The sequence below is a fragment of the Sinohyriopsis cumingii genome, chromosome 17, assembly GCF_028554795.1.
Source record: "Sinohyriopsis cumingii isolate HCF-2022 chromosome 17, ASM2855479v2, whole genome shotgun sequence".
Taxonomy (NCBI): domain Eukaryota; kingdom Metazoa; phylum Mollusca; class Bivalvia; order Unionida; family Unionidae; genus Sinohyriopsis; species Sinohyriopsis cumingii.
This window is the reverse complement of record NC_142977.1, coordinates 34,344,876-34,363,450: the sequence shown is the minus strand read 5'-3', so window position 1 is coordinate 34,363,450 and position 18,575 is coordinate 34,344,876. Positions and strand designations below refer to the sequence as shown.

Sequence of the window (18,575 nt, the reverse complement as noted above, 5' to 3'; positions counted from 1 at the left end):
ATTTCGTAGAATCGTCACAAATACCAAAATCTATTCATTCGAGATCAAATGGAAAACTTGCTGCAATGCGCATTCATAAACAATATGACTCCAAATTTCAATTTTGAGTAGATGAAAACGCTATTTTCTTTCAAAACTTATGTCTAACGCACGACAAGTTCAAATTTATCTGGGCGGTGTTATGTGCGCATTAATAATGTTGTTGTGTAATGATGAATCTGCGCTTGTGTATTTAGTTTGGAATACGGCATACATTCATTTACGTTGTTTCTTGTAGTGCATTTTGTTTATATAATTAAGCCTTAGGTAGAATAAGAAAATGAGCATATAATAAAAAGGTTACTGCATCTGTATGGGAAAATATGAACTCGTTTTGTTGGATGGATATACTGCACGACTCGTTCATATGTTCCCATACCAATGTAGTAAACTATAATTACATGAGCTAAGTCATAGGTTCTTAAATTGTACTGTAATTTTGACTACATTTCCAACTGCAATAATATTCTCTGTATTGCACTCTAAATAACATGAACGTGATCTTCCACAACGTCTTATTTCTAAGTTCAGTTCACAGAGTTCATATTTTTCACATATTATGATGTCAAACACTCAATGGCAGAACAGAAACATGCATGCTGCTGAGTCAAGACGTATCCCTCGCTGGCCATGGGTACATCGTGTGGAATTGACACAACTAATAATTCTGGTCCATATCCAGCAGAATTGCGTAGAATCAACGAAAATGCAATATCCATCCATTCCAGACCAACTGGAAAGTTGTTGCAATGCACATTCATTCACACTATGACACTAACGTTAAAACTTAGGTCGATTTAAACGACATTTCTTTATTTCAACTAATGTCGAATGCACGACAAAGTTCAGAGGTCGCTCGGTGGTGCCATCTGCGCATAAGTATTGTTATTGTGTACTGGTGAATTTATTTATTGTGAAACACAGCATAAATTCAATTGCTTTGTTTCTTATACTGTATCTTGCATACTTAAGCCTGAGGTAGAATAAGAAAATAAGTATTTAATAAAAAGGTTACTGCATTTGTATTGGAAAATATGAAATGGCTTATTCGGATTAATACTCTCTCCCAAAGGTCATGTAGTATTAATCCGAAATAAAACAAACTTGTTTCTAGTTTCCAGTGTAAAAGCAGTAACCTATAAGTACTGTTGTGGTTAGCATATACCCAGCATTCGGGATAATAATTGATCAGTCATGCGTTCATTGATCTTATCATGCACATTCAAACAAGTACATGTACACTGAATTCCTTACGTACAGTCAAACAAAACAGTCAACTCCTATCAAACAGTCCAACAAACACGTTGAATTCCTTACGTACAGTCAAAGAAGCACACTGAACTGCTAACGCACAATATGTCAACTTCATTTTCCAAAGACATGGATTTATATGGGCGCAGAACTGGTGTCAGATACAATTCTCAGCCGCTGTGAAATTTTTATATTCGAAGGTTCAGTACAATGTAAAATTGTGCTTGAAATACTGCGATATAGTTGAGATTTAGTATTTATACCATCAGAATCTAATATATATATATATATATATATATATATATATATATATATATATATATATATATATATATATATATATATATATATATATATATATATATATATATATATATATATATATATATATATATATATATATATATATATGCAAAATCAATAATGGATTAATTAATCATTTTTATACCAAACCAAGGAAACTGGATGTTATAGTCTTTCGGTTCAAAATATTATCAGGAAGAACGATTACAAAAGGCGTTTATTAATTTGTGAGAAATTAAACAGAAAGAATGTTACGATGCAAATATTCCTGCTGATTCTTTTCCTTGCACTGTATGTTTGGGTATGCAGCTATTCATATACCTATTTATGCACCTTGAAATCTTATATATATATTAACAAAAATTAAATAGATGCACAACAATTTATTATTAGGCAGTACTTTTTTATTATTAAACAGCTACACACACACACACACACACACACACAGACATACATATATATATATATATATATATATATATATATATATATATATATATATATATATATATATATATATATATATCTTCAAGATTTCCCGGTGCATAAATAGGTGTATGAATAGCTGCATACCCAAACATATATTTTGTACCGAAAGACTATTACATCCAGTTTCCTTGGTTTGGTATCCTTAAGAGGTAATATAAAAATAACTATTTAATGCATTATTGTTTTTGCAAATTTCACACAATCTGCAGCTTATTAATATATGGTAGGAGTGACGTCCATTGACAACATATTCATATATGGTAAAAATCAGTAAAAGAGACAACTTTTTTATATAAGGTAAAAGTGAGGCCAAGGGGCTACTTAGTCATACACGGTAAATGTGAGGACAAGGGACAAATTGTTCATATACGGTAAAGGCGAGGCCAAGGGAAAACTTAATCATGTGGGTTGGAATATAGGATTCGGCCAATATAGGTATGTGAGAAAGCTTGCCAGTAGCTTCTCGTGGGTCGGTGGTTCTTCCCGGGGTCTTCCAGGGTTCTTCCTCCACCATTAATACTGGCCGCCACGCATAGCCTATCGTGTGATAAAACAATGGCGTTAAACCCCACAATCACAACAACTTTGTGTAATACGGTAAAAGTGAGGCCAAGGGACAACCTATTCATATACGGTAAAGGTGAGTCAGAGGGACAACCTATTCAAATATGGTAAAATTGAGGCGAAGGGACAAGTTATTCATATCTGGTAAAAGTGAGTCAATGGGGCGAATTATGCATATACGGTAAAAGTCAGGCCAAAGGACAACTTAATCATTTACGGTCAAATTTTATGTCTGTAATTTTCCAGCTGATTATGCTTGAATTTGGCATCCAGCAAATCAAATCAAAAGTGAAATTACTGGCCGACAGAAATACAATGGAGAGAACGGTTAAGTCTGGTAAAAGAGTCTGGAGAGAACGTTTGAGTCTGACTTCTTCATATTATATATTGCGGCCCTTACAAAATTAAGAAGAAAATGAATAAGTTTAATTCTTGTAATAGTACTCCTGAGATGTAAATACGTTAATGCAGTACCAGTATGTTGAAGATAGCGAGGTTAATCATACAATTAATTTAGTTGTACCTGTCCCACTCAGTGAAGACTTAAGTGAAGGAATACCATCGGATTCTTTTGATTTTGGAGCGACAAAGCTTCGGAATTCAGACATTACAAATGATATGGACCAGAAACTTTCACATTTGCAATATTAAGAAAGGAATGAACTTAAACAGTTATTATTTAAATATGGGCACTTATTTCCAGATGTTCATACAAGAAGAAACCAAAATTTTCCATGACTTTGAAATCGTAAATTCCACACCTGTGAAACAACATCCATACAGGATGAACACTCTCAAACATGAATACTTGAAAAAAAGAAATTCAGTATTTTCTGGAGAATGAATTCATAGAGTCCAGTAAAAGTGACTGGAGTTCACCATGTATACTTGTTCCGTAACCAGATAAAACTTTCAGTATGTGCACTGATTATAGGAAGGTGAACAGTGTGGTTAAAACAAACACAGTTCCATTACCAAGAATTGGTGGCTGCATTGATACATTTGGCAATACCAAGTGTGTCACCAAATTTGACCTTCTGAAAGGATTTTCACAAATTCCACAGACGGAAAGAGTAAAGGCAATTTCGGCATTCGTGACTCCAGATGGACTTTATCAATTTAAAGTGATGCAATTTGGGATGAAAGGTTTGCCAATTACTTTTTGACGTCTAATGAATATGATTACCTCTGGTCTGGATAATTGTGATGCATACATCGATGATATCATCTACAACGTTACCGGCAAAGAACATTTAGCAACAAGCCGGAAATCCTTTGAGAGACTCACTGATGCAAGTTTGACAATTATTAATCCAAAAGTGAGTTCTACCATGCTAGTGTAACATTTCTAGGACATATCGTGGAACATGGACAAGTTAAACTTATATATGCTCAGGTCAAGGCTATCTCTGAATTCCCTGTGTTAGTTAGTAAAATCCAGCTGATGCGATATTTAGATATGGCTGGATACTATCGGAAATTTTGCTCCAATTTTTCCATAATTGCTAAACCCGTGACAAATTTATTCAGCAAAAAAAACCTAGTTTCTTTGGAATGAAAATTATCAGGAGGTTTTTGGTAAGTTCTTCCATTTCCAAATTTCAGCCAATCATTTAAACTATGCAAGTGATGTTGGTGTTGGAGCAGTATTGATTCAAAAGGACGAACACGGTTTTGATCGTCGAGTGTGCTATTTTTCTAAGGAATTAAATAAGAACCAAGGACATTATTCAACAATCGAGAGGAATGTTTGGCTTTGATATTGGCATTACAATATTTTGAAGCTTACATTAGTTCATCTCCTTCTTCGATTATTGTGTTTAGTAATAACAACAATGTATACTTTGCATAATTCATAAGAGTTCTTCTTTTGTTGTTTTTTTAAACCTCGTCTATAATTAATCCATGGTAAAAAGAAATCTTTATTATATAAATCTTTCTTTTTGTTTATGGAGGGAAGTGTTATAATATTTTCTTTAATTCATAATTGATTTATTTTTGTTTTACTTTTTTTATTTGTTTTTGTCAGAGTAACATTGATAAATTAGATTCAAGAACATACTTGGACTGCGCATTAAATAACATATGTCAATTAGGTTTTCAAGAGGATTGATCCACATCCGGGCATCTGTTTTGCGTTGTAGCTATATTTCTTGCTGATGTTTAGAGAAATAATAGTCATACTTGCCTTAACACTGGAGACCTTCAGGTGTTTTATATTGTGGCCAGTTTTGGGGCTGATTATTTTATTTTATTTTAAAGAAAAGTGATTATTTTCCCTGGAATTACAATGCTCTAAATTAATTCGTGAACAAGGACATTTATCAAGATTTATTCAGAATTCAAATTGGAATATTATTGTATGTGATTAAACAAAGAACTGTTGTCACATCTCTACGACGCTGACCACAACATACGTCATCGCATTCCATTTTTGACTTTATCGGGATTAGAACTCTTTTTCATTAGAACATTTTGTTTCTAAGACTTCTATATTTTATTTTCAAAAAAATCATTTTTATAGGATTCTTAAAACCTTAAGTTCTTTTTCTCAGTTTTCGCTTATTTGTCTAGGGAAAGAACTTATTCTTTTAATTTTATAAAGCTTTTTGTCTTCACGTTCTTCTTGCTACGATTTGTAAGAGGCGATACACGTAACAGTAAGTGAAGCCAAGGAACACTTATTCATTTACAGTAAAAGTGAAATGAAGACCCAGTTTACATAGTATTCATTATTGCACCAAGATGCAAATGATATTATGTCATACCGAATTTCATGAAAATCTCCTACAGTATATCATTTTGATATTCTGGATGCATCAGTATGTACATGACTATTTCATTCTGTTGTATACTAATTATTACCATTATCATCATCATCATTAGCATCATCATCATCAACAACAATAATAAAGGCCTATTTTAGTTGGTAACGCTGTAATATTTGTTTTACTCAATTGTGATGAGCAGAACTATTGTGGGAGATAAAAGTAATGAATCAATGCCAAATGCGCCTGAAAATGCAAAGAATATGTCACTATATCAATAATGACTTATTCATCTTCTTCTATTCACTACCACTTACATCATGGCCATTAATGTTATTATGTTGCAACTGTAAGGATACATTCCATAATAATTACATGCGATGATAATCAATGCTATTATATTGAAACTGTTAAGATACATGCTATATTAATAACATACGATGGTCATTAACGCTATTCTGTTAAAACTTTAATGATATATGCTATATTAATTACATGAGATGATAATCAATGATATTCTATTGAAACTGTAAGGATACATGCCATATTAATTACATGCGATGATAATTAATGCTATTATATTGAAACTATAAGGATAAATATAATATCAATTGCATACAATGGTCATCAGTTCTCTTCTGTTGAAACTGTAAGGATACGTGCCCTATTATTTAAATACAATGGTCATCAGTGCTAGTATGTTTAAACTGTAAGGATACGTGCGATCTTATTAACATGCAATGGTTACTAATGCTATTGTCTTGAAAATGTAGGGATACATGGCATTTAATTACATGCAATGGTCATCAATGAGATACTGTTGAAACTGTAAGGATACATGCCATATTAATTACATGCATTGCTAATCAATGCTGTTCTATTTAAACTGTAAGGATATATGCCATATTAATTACATGGAATGGTCAGCAATGATATTCTGTTGAAACTGAAAGGACACATCCATATATTTACATATAATGATCATCTATGCTTTTCTGTTGAAACTGTAAGGATACATGCCGTATTAATTACATGTTGAAATGAAAGAATTGCATCAAATTGTTAAAATAAAGATGGTTATCATGAACATTTTGTTAATAATAATTGTATTCGCGCGCTTGCAGAAATAAACACACACTACAGTCACCTTCTTCAAAACATTCATCATCGGATTTACTGATTTAGGCTGTGATTCACAATACACTCTTTCTAGTGCGCGGGTGGTAGGGTGGCGGGTAATCATCTGACAGAGTGGTCAATGTCAACAATCATGACACCGTGAATCATATGTGTCACGTCGTTTCTCCCGAAGATAAGAGGATTACACATAATTTATGTTAACTGTATGCATATCAGACGGAATGACGGACGTCGTTTAAAAGAAAATTAATCTTTTCATAAGTAGTGGCGGGACACCTATATTGGAAGTCTCGTATCCAAAATATTATCAAAGCAAACAAACGCACGGTAAAGCTCTGAAGTATACAAGATAACGAGAGTGGTAGGAACTATTTTCATGTGTTACTTTCAAAGACAAATTTCATAAGCCAATGGAGAAAATTCTGTGCTCAAAAGAAGGGCGAAAGTTAAACTGTATAGGTGACTTCTTTTGGAATATATCAAAGAGAACTTACGTCTTTTCAGTGTAAATTAAAAGCTCGTGATACGCTTTGTCATATCTACTGTGCGAAGCATTAGCAAGGATATACCTCGTCTGTATTGGAAATAATTGATGCTAGTTTCAATTATAAACAAACCAAGATTACCTTGTTTGCAGAGAAAAGTAACTGTTTCTCCTGTATATCAACTATAGTTATTTCGTCTTCGGGAAAACATATCAAGGAAGACGAAAACATACTCATGGAAAGAAAGATATATGCACGGGTTTATGTATAAAGAATCGGAACAAGTTATCAAAATTTAGGGATTGAATATCTTTCAGTATACTGTTTTTAAAGAAACATATTCAGTTATACGTTCGAAATGGGTACATATTTTTTCTCTTTTTTACTTTCGTCGGTTTACGTTGCAAACATCATAGCAATGATATTGTCGCCCGACACAAATGTCAATTCATCACACTATACACCCTGGAATTTCAGTGACATTCAAAGAAAGGATCTATTCTGCCCCAAAACCTGTAATGCTTCCTCGGGCAAGTCTCGTACCTCCCAAATCCTAGAGCCGAACAATGTGAAGACATACGACCAGAAATGGTGCTGCTGTCATGCACGAACTTGCTATGAACTTGTTCCGCCAACGTGTGATGTCGTCATAACTTACCTCCATTTGGAATACATTGGTGCAGATGGAAGGAGCATTCTCCTAAACGACACAAACATTTCATCTAGTTTTCTGAAAAGTCAGAATGTCGATGGCGTGATGACGTCACTTCTCTCAATTTAATGGAGTATCCAAACATTATTAGTTTAGACTATAGTAGGAATCGGATTTGGGATATCTCTAACATCTCCTTCTTAAAAGACTTGAATGAGCTTATACTAGATAATAATCTTATAAAACATATATCAAATACGACATTCAGCGGACTAACGAACCTGCGCAGAGTCACAGTTTCAAGAAATCACATAAAAACAATTGACACTAATACGTTTTCTCATCCTGAACTTAACATCTATTATTTTGATGCTTCGCATAATGAATTAACAAACATAGATGCCACAAATATGTTCCTTGATAACTATTTTTGTGAAATGAACTACAACAACAACATTATCGAACGTATCGTAAACCAGCAACATTTTAGGTTGGATAAAAACAAAATATACGCATCTGGACTTGTGTCCTTAGCTAGTAATGCTATACAATATATGCCAAATCTGACGGAGTTTGGCATCGAAGACTACGCTGATATCGAGAAGGTAGTCAAAATTGGATTAAGTTTTGGTGTAATACAAAATTTGAATTGTGACTGCTCACTTGTTCCTTACTTGACAAGGGTAGGATCAAAAGCTTTAATAGATTTCTTTGGATATTGGAACGAGCTTATTTGCAAAACGCCAAAGAAATTTGAGAATATGTCTATAAAGGACCTATTTTACAATGCAAATAGGGATGATCTTGTATGTGATATTACAGTTGAATGTCCCCCAAAATGCAGGTGTTATGACCAGCAAAGTAGAAAGAAACTGGTAATAAACTGTACAAGTTTAGGACTGATAGCTATGCCGGATTCTTTGCCTGAAGGCATGTGGGGAAGCAAAGTGGAACTCCTTTTGAGTAACAACTCAATCACAAAATTGGATGAAAGGAACTACATCCAGCGGATTGTGTCACTTGATCTGAGTGGCAATAATATTGCATCACATGATGAGACAGCAGTGAAAATGATGAATTCCGATATACACATACTAATTCCAAACAACTCATTGCAAACATTACCCAGAGACTTTGAGAATCTGAATCCGGATAACCTTGAGATCGGCTATGCTTTCTTACTGTGTTCCTGTGATTTTCTATGGGCAGAGAATTGGCATAGGTACAAACGGGGAAAAAGAAATAACACTATGCAATGTCTTCATAATGGCGACAAAATCAACGTAGATCTCATGAGTGGGGTTTTATCTGAATGCGAACAGAAGACTGACACCATTCCAGTTTCTCCACCAATTATCGTGATCGTTCCTCTCACGGTATTCTTAGCTTTCTTGATGATTTTTTATTTTAGATACGAAATATTTATTTTATACCGGCGTTTTCGCAAATATATAAGAGACAAACATTATTTAGACCTTGATGCATTTATTTCAGTGAATGAGTTAAACTCTGAATCTGTTCAATGGGTTTTGCACGATTTAGAACCCTTTCTGAGAGATGGCGGTTATAGGACCACCGTTCCATGGAAAGATTTTGATCCTGGCACCTACCTTGAGACAGAAACTATCAAAGCAATTCACTGTCACGTGATATATATTGTTATTGTAGCATCACGCGAGAGTGACGAAAATGATAGAAACGGTGTTCCAGTGTTGTGGGCTGAATATGAATTTAATTGCATTTGGAAAGAATTTGTTTCAGACCTAAACAAGCATGTCATTGTGGTAAATTTTGACCAAGTAAATAGCTCAAATGTGAGTGATAGATGTCTGCGTGCAATAGTTCGTGTTGGAGAAGTGGCTGATCACTGGGACAGAGAATATAAGCTTCCGGTCAAAGTAAGGAAACTTTTGGATAGTAAATACACAAGAAGTCCAAAGTAATGATATATGTTACCTTCATTCCACAAATATAATTGAAAAATATCCATACCCAGTACAAACTGACAGACAGACGCTTAACTTTAGTGCGAAGAACAGATACGATTGTCTGAATAACAACGGCCTGTGTTTGCTTATATTTACCGATGACCACCGATTTTTTTAGACGGTTTCGTTTATTCTATTCAAATATATAAAGTTGCTGGCTTGAACGAGTGTTCGTTAAACAACAATTCGTCTAGAAAATTTAGTTTCATAAAATTTAGCTATTTTAGTCCCTATAAAATCGTCTTTAGGAAATCATCCCTATCTTTTCTACAGAGATAAAACCAAAGCTTATATTTTAATTAGAATGCTTGTCTTAATTTGCAATTCTTCCACTTCCTCAATGTTATTTCAAGAAAACCTTTCTAAAAAATTGTGAGATATAAGTCCAAAATAACTGGCTATATTACATTTGTTCCACAAGTTAATTGAGAAACAGCCATTCTTACTACCGACAGGGAGATTGCTACGTTTGAGGCAATAGAAATATCAAAGTCAATCTTTGAAAATGAAAACTTACCTCATTATATGACTGGGGGTTCTCAAATTATACTTACAATTGTCTGCTTACTTTCTTAACCAAATTCGAGAAATATACATTCTTGATTTTCTGATATTATTTTATCAAATATTTATTTTAAAAAATAGGGGTCCTTTTTGATCAATAATTAAGTCATTTTAATTAATTATATTATTATTATTATTATTATTATTATTATTATCCAGGATTTCGTGAAAGTTTAGAACATCAAAATGAATGTCGTCCTATTTAAAAACTTGTTGACCAATTCAGAAAACAGTTAACAACTATAACATGCTTGCATTAATTTCGATTACACAATTCAGAAGGTTTTTATGTTTTTATTAATGTCACCACCTCACCCCACTCTAATCAGTTTTGACGAAATAGCGACATCCATCATAGATTGTTTATTAGGGTGAACTGCTTATTGTTGAAACATGCTGACAACCATCGATTTATTCAATTTCTTTTACGCTTTGCTAATTAAAAGTTGACGAACTTAGAACAATAATGTCTCTGTTACAATTCATCAGCCTGTTTATTGGTCAGATAGAATAAATATGCTTCTACATTTTCAGCTATTATTTTATAAAATGTCTGCCTAACTAGTTTTTCTTTTCAGATGAACAATTTATCGTTATTATTAGTAGTAGTAGTAGTAGTAGTATCTTCTTCTTCTTTCAACTTTGGAACATCACCACGAATGTCATCATATTTTTTAACATTTATCTGGATAAATTCTGGAAAGATAATCAAATATAAACGATATAACATTATTTTAATATAAAAATGTTCACATTATTTTGAAAAGTTTTCGCTTTATATGGTTTTTAGTCCACCTCCCTCTTTATTTTCAACAAGCAGAAATACTTTGAAATTGTCATGTACATGATTGGTATTGAAGTTCCTTTTATTTGTACCGACAACCATCTATATATTTAAAGAGTTTTGGGTTTTTTATTCCAATATTTAATTATCGGGATCAGAACAAAAATAAGTTATAGCCAACTCAGTTTCACGCAATTGATTCAGTACTTTTAAAATGGCGACCAAGCTATTTCACTAAGTTTACTTAAATGAAATACCCCGCTGTGTCCTACATAGATAACATGAAAACTTGTAATTTATCTTTGACTATTGTATTGGGATGTTTGTTTTAAAGTTCCAAACATTGATTAATCAATGTGCTCCCTCTTCCTTCCTCTTGCTTGGTGTTTTGGGTAACTAAGTGTGTTTATTTGACAGGAATTGATTTTTGATGGTCGGCACTATCTCTCTCTCTCTCTCTCTCTCTCTCTCTCTCTCTCACCCCTAGTTGCACACACACACATTCTTCAGTACTTGGATAGGACAATATGCATATCTCCAAGTAAATACCCCATACGTGAGATTTGGCATGATAGACGTCTACGAGTATTAATTTGTAATGGAGAAGTGGCAGATTATGGCGACGGAGAACATACGCTTCAAGGCTGAGCAGGCCAATACTTGGAAAGGTTATCTAATTTGCATTTATGTATGGCTTATATATAAGTGTTTTGATTTATGTTTTCTCCTTCATCTCAATTGTATAGAAGTGTGGACAAAGCAAAGTAGATTATAAGTAGATATAAGTGACTAATTGAACGTTCAAACTCCATGTATTCTTCCACATTGGTTTTGGTCAGAAAGAAAGATCGAACAAATCGTTTTTTTATATATAAACTTTCGTCACTTAAATGCAGTCACCGTTTTTATGTGGAGCCGATGCCAGATATATAGCGTTATATTTCAAATATTTACGTCACGAAAGGATATTTTTAGCTGTCCATCGCTGATTATTTCCCGGCAATATTCGCGACCCATAAAAGTCAGTACCAATTTAAAGGTTTACATTTCGGTCTAGTTAACGCCTGTGTGGCGTGCGTTCGTCTGGTTGAATTGATGAATGGCACGGAAAACGTAGATTCTTTGACGATATTCTTATATACACTAATATCTGGAAAGATCATATTATGGTATTAATGAAGCTGCTCGACATCTTTCGCAAAGCAAATCTCAGGGCGAGACCTGCCAAGTGTAGTATAGCATATTCTAATGTAGAACGCTTTGGCCGTTAGCAAGCTGGTCAGGGGAGATGAAATTGCACCCTGACAAAACTGAGGCACAGAGACGCATCTAGACCAAAAACTAAGATACAGCTTCTTTAGTTTCTTAGGTTAATAACGGGAAATTCGTTGCACATTTAGCAGTTACAGATAGTCTGATTTGAATAGAAAAAAGAAGCACATTCAAGTTTTTTGCGGTTCATACCTGGAAAGGATTTTTAATGCTCGTAAGGGAATGTTGGTCAGTAATGAGAACTGATGCATCCGATACAGGAGCAGTTGAGGGTAAAGTTTACCCATTGCTTGTGCTGGCGGAAAAATGCTGCCGCGGAAACAGAACAACCCCCGTGGTGGGAAACGATTGTTTGGCACTGCTGTGGAGAATAGTAAAATATCACACGTACCTTTTCGGAAGGGAAACTGTCCTTGAACACTAGCCACTCGCGAATTTGAGCAAAGTGATAGTCGCGAACAATACATTGATGCTTTTGGCATCAACTTGACGGCCATATTATTTCAGGATGGAGAAAAATCGAGGGTCGGTAAATGTATGGGCCGATCACTTGAGCAGAGTTTTATTTAAGTTTCCATAGACTGTTGTCACACCATTTTTATCTTGCAGACAAATAATGAGCTTAACCAATGTTTATTACTTATTAAGACTGACTTAATTTAGTCAGATGATACTTTGTTCCGGTATTCCACATTTCTACTAAATTATGACATTTGTATTCCTATAAAACTGAGGTAATGTTCTTCCTTTGCCTTCCTTACCAATCAGCACTTATTTGTGTCCATTAATGTATTTGCTGTCATGACTTGAACAAACATAAAGTCTGTGCAGATTATGTTAAATACGTTTTCATTAATATTGTTTTTCCATTGAAATTCTTGTCCATCAGGAGATAGCACTTAACATCCAGACAACCGTTTTTGTATTTAAAAGTTGATGTGAAAATTGTATATTGTTTTTACTAACTCTGGTACAATAATCTAATAAATGCCACATGCTGTTCAATTAAAATGAGTTTTCTAAATGTAACCCATTGTTCGTTAAAATGAGTCTGCTAAATGTCACCTGTTGTTCATTTGAAAGGAGTGTGATAAATTCCACCTGTTGTTCAATTGAAAGGAGTCTGCTAAATACCTTCTGTTTTTCAATTAAAAGGATTCTGCTAAAGGCCACATGTTGTTCAATTAAAATGAGTCTGTTAAATGTCACCTGTTGTTCAATTAAAAAATGACCTGTTGTCCATTTGAAAGGAGTCTACTAAAGGCCACCTGTTGTTCAGTTAAAATGGGTTTGCTAAATGCCGTCTGTTGTTCAATCAAAATGACTCAGCTAAAGGCCACCTATTGTTGAATTAAAATGAGTCTGACAGATACCACCTGCTGTTCAATCAAATGAGTCTGCTAAATGCCACCCGTTGTTCAGTTAAAACGAGCTTGCTAAATGCTACATGATGTTCAATTAAAATGAATCAGCTAAAGCCTACTTGTGGTTCAGTTGAAATAAGTCTGCTAAATGCCACCCGTTGTTCAATTAAAACGAGTTAGCTAAAGGCCACCTGTTGTTCAATTGAACTAAGTCTGCTAAATGCCACCTGTTGTTCAACGGAAAGGAGTCTGCTAAAGGCCACATGTTGGAATTTATTTTGTTCATTGAAAACGAGTCTACAAGAATGTCATACTACACCGTGCTTTGTGTATATTCATAGAGTTACCAGTATCAACTCCTAATCAACGATACATCACTGACGGCCTTGATGTGGGAAAAATTCATTCTGTTTATAACATAAATTTCGATTTTATTAATTATTTGTCTAATGTTAAAGTATGCTGGGCGTTAAGCAGAGTCACAAAACAAGATAGATCATGTTTTATCATTAAATTTCTTACAATTCTATACGTCAGTATAATCATAAATTATAATACACTTAATCTGTTTTATATTCTTTTATTTTCTGTCATTTCTGTTTTTGGGGCGCTTGATTATTTTATTGCTTATTTTTCTCTTTTATCATCTGCATAAAAGAAAGGATTATCTTCATCATTTCCCCGTTGCATATAATCATTATTTTCATTGTAAGTTTCAACGGCAGTAACTTAAAGGAAGTGTAACCCTCGGTTATCAAGGTTCTTCAAGGCAGTGCCGTCGTTTGTGACGTCATCTAAGACCCAGTTTGGTGATTGTACGTACTTTAAAGTCATGCTAAACCTTCTGTTGCATAATATCACATAGCAACAAACTTATTAGGTGTACCCAATAGTCGGAACATTTACTGGAGTATATAATGCAATGCACTTGCCTAATAAGTCACGCAAGGGGTGACCTGTAATTACATATCATGGTGGCAATGCATCAGTGGTTAGAGACTATCCTGGGAGCTTTAGATACCGAGGATTCCTTGTCAAGAAATTGCATCAGACATATATACCTAAAAAGTTAAAGCAAACATTGAGTGAATATATAATTCTGAGTGTTATAAATTTACATCCATTGAGAAAATATATATTTCATACAATGTAACAGCTGTAGCGTTCAGTGGTCTTGGTAAGGTGATTACGTAGTTGTGATTTACAAAAAGCTAACAAACGAAGCCACTGTCAAAATTACTAAATCGATCCTCATGCTAGTGCCGCGGAATAAAGTGATTGATACGTGAGGTGTTGAAAACACTTTCTTTCATCTAGGCCCCATCATGTGAGACGAGAATACATTAATGCATTAACGTCCTCATTCTTAATGATGCCTCGTAAACGACGATTACATTCCATCAGAGTGTCCATAAAAAGAAAATGCATTTATTTTGTTCGATTCTGCTCCTAACAACATAAACTGATTTTGAGAGTCGTTCTGTTCAAACTGGGCCCTATCGCTATTGTTCTGAATTATTCTCGTACTGCATGCTGGACACTATCAAAATTATTCTGAATATCGTCGCACTGCACGCTGGCCCCGATCGCATTTATTCTGCACACACTTTAGTTTCTATCGTGCTGGATGACTTAGGATCGTGTTGTGTTCGGAAGACAGAAGGCCAAGTACACGTCTGCAAAATAATACACATTCCGTGTCCCTTACACGTCATATCCAGCGATCGATACAAATGGGTCGCCAGTGTAGTTCTACCTTGTTATACGATGTTATCTGGTTTACAGTTTCAACTTTAACAGCTCTCTCTCTCTCTCTCTCTCTTTGTTGGGAATAGCGAGCGGTATATAGGGGTATGATATGATAAGCTAAACGGGTAGACACATTAATACAAGAAATTAAAAAGTACATAAATAAACGGGTAAATTAGTCCACGGGGAATAACTCCGGAAGCTTTGCTATCTTTAAGATCGAGTTACAACACCTGGCTTAATATTGATATTTAAGAAAATTTACATATACTTGAGCCGAAATATTTTTGACGCTTCAATTCATTTGAGAAGACAAAGATGTGTAACTATGCCTGAAATGTATAATGAATCAAGTATAGATAAGACGAAATATACTTACATTGGATTTTTGTCCATCGTGCCATGTAGTTGGAAAATAATGTTTGCCATAAATTCATTCGCATAAGTTATACAAGATGCTGTACAAAATCCATGTTTATATGTTTTGCATTTTTATGACAAATATAGGATTAAACAGACTAGCATTGGTACAGAAAACAAGTGTGGTAAATGGAATGACCATCGGTTAATTAAACATACATTGACTATATCACATGAAATTAATGGCATAAATACATGGGTTTATTGCATGTAACTTTGTTTCCCTCCAGAATGATAACCGAACTAATGTCTCATTGTCACTAAACATTTCAAGATTCGTCATCAAATTAACATTCATAAAAACCTTTTCTTAAATTTTGTTTGTGTGTTTTTAGAACATTTGGCATACATTACACTTTAAAATACGGTAGTAAAATATTAAAAAGTCCTCGAAATTATCTTGTCTTATCTCAGTCGAAACGTTTAATATTTCCTCAAATTTGAGGAATATTTCAACTCTGTTTCAAAAAGGTTAACAAGGTTTCCATACGTTGAAATTAATTTGAAATACCTTTCTATGATTTACGTCATTTCAAATTTACATGTCTTTAAATAATGCTTATTTGATTTAAAACAAAATGCGATATTGCATCATTTTAACCGTCTCTGCCTCTGACATAAATGTTGATATTATCTCAAGCGTAATTAAGGCGACAGTATATAAAATCTTAATTTTAGGTGAAATTGTGAGAATGATAGTAAAATCGGAACCGGAACAACAAATCCATTATATGCATTCTGTATTCATGGCATGATTGCAAGTGTACAATGTCAAATAAGTAATATTGTTGTCTACTGTTGTGTATATTGTTATTGTATATTGCTATGCATATTTAATTTGCATTGCTGTTTATTCATTACTTGCTATAAAGAATTCTATTTTGGATTGACATTGTCCAAAATCAATTCCATTTTCTACCTGACCTGAATTATTGAATTTTTTGTTATTCTGTAGAAATATTATATATCTTATATTTTCTCTATGAGTATGGTTTACAAATTAGGATTATTACTTTTGCCTGAGTCACGGACATTGTGTTTACTATGTTCTTTATTATACTTTTAGTAATAGACTTTCTAATTATAACTAAGATTTTATCTTGTAAACCTTTGGAACGTTCCGGAATGAAATTTCCATTAGGAAATAACTTTTTAAGGAAATGTTAATTGTGACCTTATGTGAAATAGAGGACTAGATAATCTTGTTTTCCGAGAAATTATTTATTCGTGTTGTTAGATCTGAGCAGAATCAGTTGTATTATTGTTGTGTCCAGTATTTCATTTGGGCTCAAATATATTTATTCAACATATTTATTCACTGGGAATACATCACCTAAAATTATATTCTTGGAAATAGATACTTTTATTTATAGTGAATCGCATTTATTTTGTATTATCACCTTAATTCAGACTTTAAATCATTACGGCTTGCGTTAGTAATTCTATGATTGTTTCGGATTTAATTCCTTTCTTATACTTTTACTTTCTATTTTAGGGAAGTACTTATTTGCTAAATTTCTTTATTCAAGGAGCCAAAAATGGCATAGATTACCGAGTGAACTATTTTTCCAAGAATTTAAGCAAATACCAGAGGCATTACTCTACACCCAAGAAGGAATGCTTGACTTTGATATTGGCTTTGCAGCACCTTGAAGTGTTTATAGGAATGCAATATTGACATCAGGCACGTCAAGGGAAAAGACAGTCTAATAGCAGATGCACTTTCGCGTGTATCGAAAGATTATATTGTTTCATGTATACTTTCTCCCATTCAGAAGATTTCATTTTATGACAATTTGTTTTACATTTGTATGTGACAAATACTTGACCAAAGACTTACAAAAATTATACTAACAGCTGCCTCGCGTGGCGATCAGCATTAAGAGGTTAGTGTTAGAACTGGTCGGCCTGGTATCAAGATAATGTGACTGGGTGGGACATCATGCTACATGTCTGCGGCATTATGCCCCAGTGCTAGATATCACTATAAACTGTCACACTGCATATATCGTAGCGATATGACTGAAAAATTGTTAAAGCTACGTTAAAAATCTAAATCACACACACACACACACAAATAGTTGAAGTATGCTTTATGTTCAAATCTTTCTTTTTGTTTATGAGTGGAAGTGTTATGTATATTTACATTATTGATTAATTTTGTATCCATTATCTGCTATGGATAATTATATTTTGGATCTGACCTTGTCCAAAATCAAGTTCATTTTATACCTGATATGAATCCATGATTTGTGTACCGTACACAACTAATACATAGGAAATAGTATAGGTTAACAATTTGGATTATTATATTTGTCTAAGTGAAAAACATTATGTTTTCTATGTTCTTTATTATAATTTTAGTAATAGACTTGTTTATTATGTTCTTTATTATATTTGTATCATTTAACTTTCCAATTATAACTACGATTTTATCTTTTAGACATTTGAAACCTTCCAGAAAGAAATGTTCCATTAGGTAATAATTTTTTATTTATAGAAGATGTTAAGATCAAAGAGAAGACAATACAATCTAGTTTTTCTAGAAATTATTTATTTGTGATGTAAGATCTTATCAGAATCTGTCGTATTATTGTTGTGTCCAATATTTCACCTGGATTCAAATTTATTTCTTCTAGTTATTTATTCACTAGAAATACAAAATGCTCATCTAAAATTATATTCTTGGAAATAAAGACTTTTATTTATAGCGAATATTTAAATAAGGATATATTCTTGGAAT

At 33.5% G+C, this 18,575-nt stretch overlaps 1 protein-coding gene across 1 annotated transcript; it reads left to right on the top strand.

Moving 5' to 3' along the window:
* The first annotated feature begins 8,128 nt into the window (after window positions 1–8,128).
* LOC149778404 (protein toll-like) lies at window positions 8,129–9,634 on the top strand. Its single transcript, XM_089938335.1, has one exon. The coding sequence runs from the start codon at window positions 8,129–8,131 to the stop codon at window positions 9,632–9,634; it is 1,506 nt and encodes a 501-aa protein (XP_089794461.1).
* The last annotated feature ends 8,941 nt before the right edge of the window (window positions 9,635–18,575 follow it).